General features: G+C 36.3%; 1 protein-coding gene across 1 annotated transcript; it reads left to right on the forward strand.

Annotated features, from left to right (window-relative positions):
* Positions 1-2,416: 2,416 nt before the first annotated feature.
* On the forward strand, positions 2,417-4,519 carry LOC110941515 (histone H3.3). Its single transcript, XM_022183155.2, has 4 exons — positions 2,417-2,538; positions 2,670-2,719; positions 4,107-4,197; positions 4,296-4,519. The coding sequence occupies exons 1-4, from the start codon at positions 2,440-2,442 to the stop codon at positions 4,455-4,457; spliced, it is 402 nt and encodes a 133-aa protein (XP_022038847.1). The 5' UTR covers positions 2,417-2,439; the 3' UTR covers positions 4,458-4,519.
* Positions 4,520-6,519: the final 2,000 nt, after the last annotated feature.

A 6,519-nucleotide genomic window follows, 5' to 3' on the forward strand; every position in this document is an offset into this window, starting at 1 on the left:
TCTGAGAGACTTCACGATGAAAAGTGTGATTTCAAAGGAGAATCACGTAGAGAATGAAGTGTAGATCAAGAAAGTACAAGGATCTAGCCTAAAACGTACCGAAATCACTGAGAAAATGAAGAAATGTAGTGTGCGTGCGTCTGGTCGAACAGGGCTGTCACATCAGGGAATAAAGTGATGTGACAGGCCTATTTATAGTGTGGAGAGGAATAGAGGCGGTGCAGCATGGATCGGATGGTGGCCCGATCGAGTGGTCATCCGATCGGGTGGCTATCTGATCGGATGGTCATCCGATCGGATTGCCATTTGGCCAATCTAATCCTTTCCGCGTTCCCGTCTTTGATTTGCGAGTTAGATTAGGCGTTGCGTAACATTAGGTAATAGAATAACTAGATTATATTATTAATACAAAAGTTCCACAAGTTTTATAGATTCCGCCTCTGACAAGACTCTAGTCTCTCGTTCAACCAAGAATCAAGTTTCACGAGTCTAAAGAGTCAAACACCAAATAGATTTAGGCATTCCAAGTACGTAGAGTTTTGGCATTCCAAGCATATGAATTTAGGCATTTCAAATCATAGATTTAGGCATTTCAACATGTAGACTTAGGCATTCCAACACATAGGTTTAGACGTTCCAACACATAGATTTAGACATTCCATCATTAGGCATTCCAACTTATAGACATTTCAACATATAGTTTAGGCATTTCAACTATATAACATAGACTTCCACATGGTTTAGGGCTAAAATGACAAATAGACAAACTTCAGGGACTAATCTTGACAAAATCCTAAAGTTTAGGGACGCTGGGCGTTACAAGAAAAGTATGAGAAAACCCTAGAAGATTGAAAACCCACTAGAATGAAGAAAACCGAACAAAATCTAACCTCCAACACGAAGTCTACACCGGTAAGAGCACTCTCTATACAGAGCCTGCTCTGATACCACTTGTAAGGTCATCTTCCTTCAACGAACACACGAAACCCGGATCGATCGACACACACGCGATGTGCGGAAACCACCGCGTGTCTCGTACCGCAACGTAGAGCTCGTACAGAAGGTGTAGAAGATAATACACATGTGTATTCTGAATCAACAATCACACACAGTGATGAACACATAAAGTTAGGGTTTGTTTGCACAAATACTTTTCTCCAAAAAGTCACTCATTCATTCATTGGTTGCATACAAACACTGAGTTTATATACAAACCCAAGTTCGGACATGCAAGTCCTTACAATTGAAACCCTAGTCTAAATACGAATAATACAATTCTAGAAACATTTGTCAGTACTTAACAAGTAAGTACTAACATACCAAGAACTACAAATTCGGACCAATGGGCAGGAATTACAAGTACTGACAAGCTAAAGACCCTAAATTCGGACACTATGTGAACTTATAAGTTCTTACAACTCATAAATAACAAATTCGAACATATGCATAAGAAACTTATAAGTTCTGACAAGTTTGAAACATAAAATCGGACAACCAAGGGCATATACTTGTCCGAATTTGATAGATTACTTTCAACTAATTGTAGAACAAGTCCTTGAAGATTTTATATTGCAGCAGCATCCAGCATTTATCAAACTAAGGTGCATTTATAGTTTTACACTATTTATACAAAAGCTCCCGAAAGGATGTAGCTCCTAGACCCAACGGTCTTCTGCATGAGATATTGTAACCTGGCTTGTAACCTGGCTAAGCCTTTGGGTCAGTTGTTATAACTCTAACAATTCAGCTACATCTAATAAGAATAATGAAAACATTCCCAACTAAACACTATTTATGTCTCTTATGCAATAAAGGGCGATGAAGTATCAAGTGTAGAATGGGAAGAGAAGGTCGACATGATTCTTAGTAGAGTGAGACAAGGTGTATGAGAACAAAAAAAAACATTTTTTTTTCGTATGTGATAGGGCAAATGGCTTCATTTAACATAAAAAAACGTGACTCTTTGGGTATAGAATGAAACATGTCAAGAAATTTAAACATAAATGATAATTTCTAATATTTCATTAGTTTAAGAATAAAACTGAAAATTAGTATAACATAAAGGATTGAAATTGTAATTTAGGATAAATAAAATTTGGTTTCCCTAAACCCTAAACACCAACAAGTAACACACAAAAAGAAACACAAAAATTATTGTAATCCACGTCAAACAGTAATAACCAATCAAATTCATTTACTAACACTAGAAACCAATCAGAAAAAAAGAACACACCGAAAATCTCTCTCTATCTTCGAAACCAAAGTCAGCCACTCCCTATATATATGCAAACGTTAAATGGAAGATTGCATTCTGAATCTTACAATCTCTCGATCAGGTCTATAGGTATCGAATTTAGTTTCTTTACATTCTTATGTTTAGTTGTTTATATCTGATTATAAGTTTTGTTTCGGTTATTAGTTTCTTGAATCTGGAAGGCAATGGCTCGTACCAAGCAAACCGCTCGCAAGTCTACTGGTGGAAAACTTCCCAGAAAGCAACTGGGTCCCTGTATGGCCTGCATGAAGAGATTTTCTAAGGTTCCTACTAAGCAAACCGTTCCCAAGACTTTTGATTACCATTGTTCAATTTCTGCATGAAATTATTCAGATTTTGGTTTCAAATTATGGTTAATCACTTGTTATAATAGCTAGTTTTAAAATTTTGGCAGGCTGCTAAGAAGAAGCCTCATCGTTATCGTCCTGGAACCGTTGCACTTCGGTCAGTTCTTATTCCTAAACGGCTAAACCCTAGACCTTTAACCCTAGAAGGAGTTTTTTGCAGAAATAGTGCCACATTCAAAAAAAAAAAAAAAATCACAACTAATGTCATGCTCAAAACATTTTCACAAGTAATGCTAATGCCAATGAAAATGGTGATTTTTAGGAGAAGTAGGGAATATGCAAGGAATGTAAGGTTTAATATTAGTTTCTGGTACAAAATCCATTGTGAATGGTGATTTTATAAGAAAAATCCATTGGTAATGGCGATTTTTAATAAAGCTCTTACAAGTTTCCATTCACAATGGCGATTTCAGAAATAGTAAGTACATGTTCCATTGGTAATGGCGAATTCTTAAAAAGTTCTTACATGTTTCCATTCACAATGGCGATTTGAGAAAAAGTACTTACATGTTTCCGTTCACAATGGCGATTTATGCACATGTTTCATTGAAAAGTTATAAAAAAAACATCAATTTCTCCATTTAGAGTAACTCCTGATACTTTGTTATTTACGTGTTACTCTCTAAATAACCATTCGAAAAACAAAAGCCTAAAGATCTCTGACATAAATTAGCATAAATCTCCATTGTGAATGGAGTCTTTTGTAGAAATCGCCAATAACAATGGAATCTTGTAAGAACTTAACTAAAATTCACCATTTGCATTGGATATGTACCTGAAATCGCCATTCACAATGGATTTTGTAACAAAAACCAATGATTAAAGCTTACATTCCCTACATATTCCCTGTCACAGCCTACTTCTCAAAAATCGTCATTTTCATTGGCATTAGCATTACTAGTGAAAATGTTTTGAGCATGGCATTAGTTGTGAATTTTTTTTTTTTTTTTTTTTTTTTTTTTTTTTTTGATTGTGGCGCTATTTCTGCAAAAAAACTCCCTAGAAGTTGAACTTGTTTGTTTTATAAGTATTCTAAGGTTTGCTCTTCAGATCATTCTAGACAGTATCATGCAATCATAGCTAGAATTTGATTAGCACAAACTTACATATTCAATTAGGTCAGTGAAATGGAGTAATTGAACAGATTAAACCCTTTGCATGCACGCATGCATGACTATATATTTGACCCTATTTAGTTTTTATAAATTTAACAATAACCTAGAATTCCGGTTCTTGTTTTACAAGTTTTTGGTTTGAAATCTTCCTAATGTAATTGATTTTAATAAAAGAAATCAAAAACCTGATTAACCAGGTTTTTTGTTAGTATTGGAGAATTGAATTGATATTTAGCTATTAATTATGTTCATGAATACAATGTAAATGGTTTTAATAAAAGAAATCAAAAACCTGGTCAATCAGTTTTTTTTAGTATAGGAGAATTGAATTGATATTTAGCTATTAATTATGTTCATGAATACGTGCAGCGAAATTCGCAAGTATCAAAAGACAACTGAACTTCTAATCCGTAAGTCGCCATTCCAGAGGCTTGTGCGCGATATTTCTCAGGCTTTCAAGGTGATTATCAGTAATTCATATACATCATAATTTAATTTTACACTTAGATACACATTGTTTATGCGCACAGACAATAATTATATATATGCTGGTTGTAGAGTGACTTGAGGTTCCAGAGCCATGCTGTGTTGGCGCTTCAGGAGGCGGCCGAAGCTTACCTAGTGGGTCTGTTTGAGGATACTAACTTGTGTGCCATTCATGCTAAGAGGGTCACAATCATGCTTAAAGACATCCAGTTGGCTCTCCGTATCCGTTCTTAATTAAACTCTCAATAATGACTGTGATCAATATGGAGACGAATTCTCTTTTTTCTTTTCTTTTAGTGATCGTGTTGAAACTTTTTTTTTGTGTTTTCCTTTAGTTCTACTATGAAAAATGTTTGAATAACATTGATGTTCTACACAATGGATTGAGCTCCTTTTTATAGTTGCACTAGGTTATAGTTCTTTGTATTACACAGGTTAAATAATGAAAATTATTTGTTTGTAAAAGTTCATGATTCGGATCAACTTGATTCAATTTGATACGATAATCAAAATTGGTACATAAATGTTAAGGAATTCATCATCACAAATTCTATACCGAAAGAGTTTACTATCGAACATTTACGCATCAGGAGATCACCTCAATCTCCACTCAGATCTACATACACATTCTCTCTCACAGTCTCACACACTGTTGGTATCATCGTCATCGGAAACCCAGGACCAGTCGGAACGGATCGAATTGTGACCGCATACACAATCATTCTCAAACGAACCACAATAATCACAATACTTCATGATAATCAAACTAACCGATTATATGCAGAATGATAGTAAACTAACCGTATGAAACTGAACGAACTTGAACTATGAATAATCACAAACTTGCAATAAACAAACTGAACTTTTATAACGAAATTTTGCAGTACTTCAAATCTGGAATGGAGCCGTGCATATATACGAGATGAACCGGTGCGTCTTCAACCGTTGTGTCTCTTCACTGAAGAGATACGTCGTTTGCAAAATAACCGTACATTCGGTTACAAACATACTCGCACCGTTTCATCATTTGCACAGCCCAAACCCAATTTGTTAAACCTAATGGACTTCCTATAATGTTCGACCCACTAGACATGGCCTTCGGCCCAAATACATAAACATAAAACAAATAAACTTGTTCGACCCATTACGAAACTAAAACAAATAATAAAAACTACCGGCCCGAAACCGATTCTCGGATGGACTTGACTATCTTGATCTTCATTCACCGCCCTAAGCAAGAACATCCGAGTCTCCAGCCGTGATTACTCCTTGCGATTGTTGGTGACCTCTATCTTGACCACCACTTCATCGTCACTTGATTCTTCGAGCCAACCGCCGTTGTTGCTTGAATTTCCAGCCATGACGTTTGCCTTTTTCCCACGCTCTTTCTTCATGTAGTCGAAATACCATTCGACTAGTTCCAAGTAGTAGATGTAGGCAACCTTGACTTCATATGCATCATCCGGTTCATAACCGTATTTGGCCGCGATCACATCCCATAAGTTCTTTTCCATAACTTCCTTGAATCCTCCGTTGTGCTTTACAATTCGATGTAGCAATATGAGACTAAGGTCTCGGCCATCAATCAACTCGGGTGGCATTGCTTTTTCACATACGATTCCAAGAAAATCCATAATAAACCAAATCAAGATTTCTTCGAATGGAGCATCGAAAAACCTTTGGTGATTCTTTAATTCTTCGTGCAATGTTATGAGATCTCCCGGTTCTACACAACTTTCCATAATCATGTTCCTTTCGATGACGTCTTCCTCGAGTTGTGAGAGAATTAACGCTCGTTCCCGGAGCGTTTCTTTTGATTCACGCGGATTATCCTTTTCACCTTCAATGTAAATTAAAAGTGCCTTCTTTGCTTTCTTGGAATACACAATTTCTTTCTTTCTTGCCCTCGAACTTTCACCGTACGCCTTTTTCTTGTTCCTTTCCTTTTCGAATTCCCTTTCATAGTAATCACCCAAACATTCTTGGAATTCTTTCTTTTCTTTCTTGTAACCGTTATCAACACCAAGAGTATCATAAAACGTGTTGAGATAATCTTGTTCTAAGACAACCTCCGACTTATCTTCATAAATGTCGAACCCTTTCGAGCGACTTCCAGACATCTTCTTTAATAGACATGTTTCCCCCATTGTAACCGTTTCTATCCCTTGAAACAAAAGTTGTTCTAGACTTAACACGTTCTTGTCTAGACTAGGAGCGTAACTTACACATGGGATCATTTTGTCTTTGCCATCCACCGGGACTCTAACTTCTCCAATACCGTGCACAAACGAGAAAT

The sequence above is a fragment of the Helianthus annuus genome, chromosome 5 (genome assembly GCF_002127325.2).
Source record: "Helianthus annuus cultivar XRQ/B chromosome 5, HanXRQr2.0-SUNRISE, whole genome shotgun sequence".
Lineage (NCBI taxonomy): Eukaryota > Viridiplantae > Streptophyta > Magnoliopsida > Asterales > Asteraceae > Helianthus > Helianthus annuus.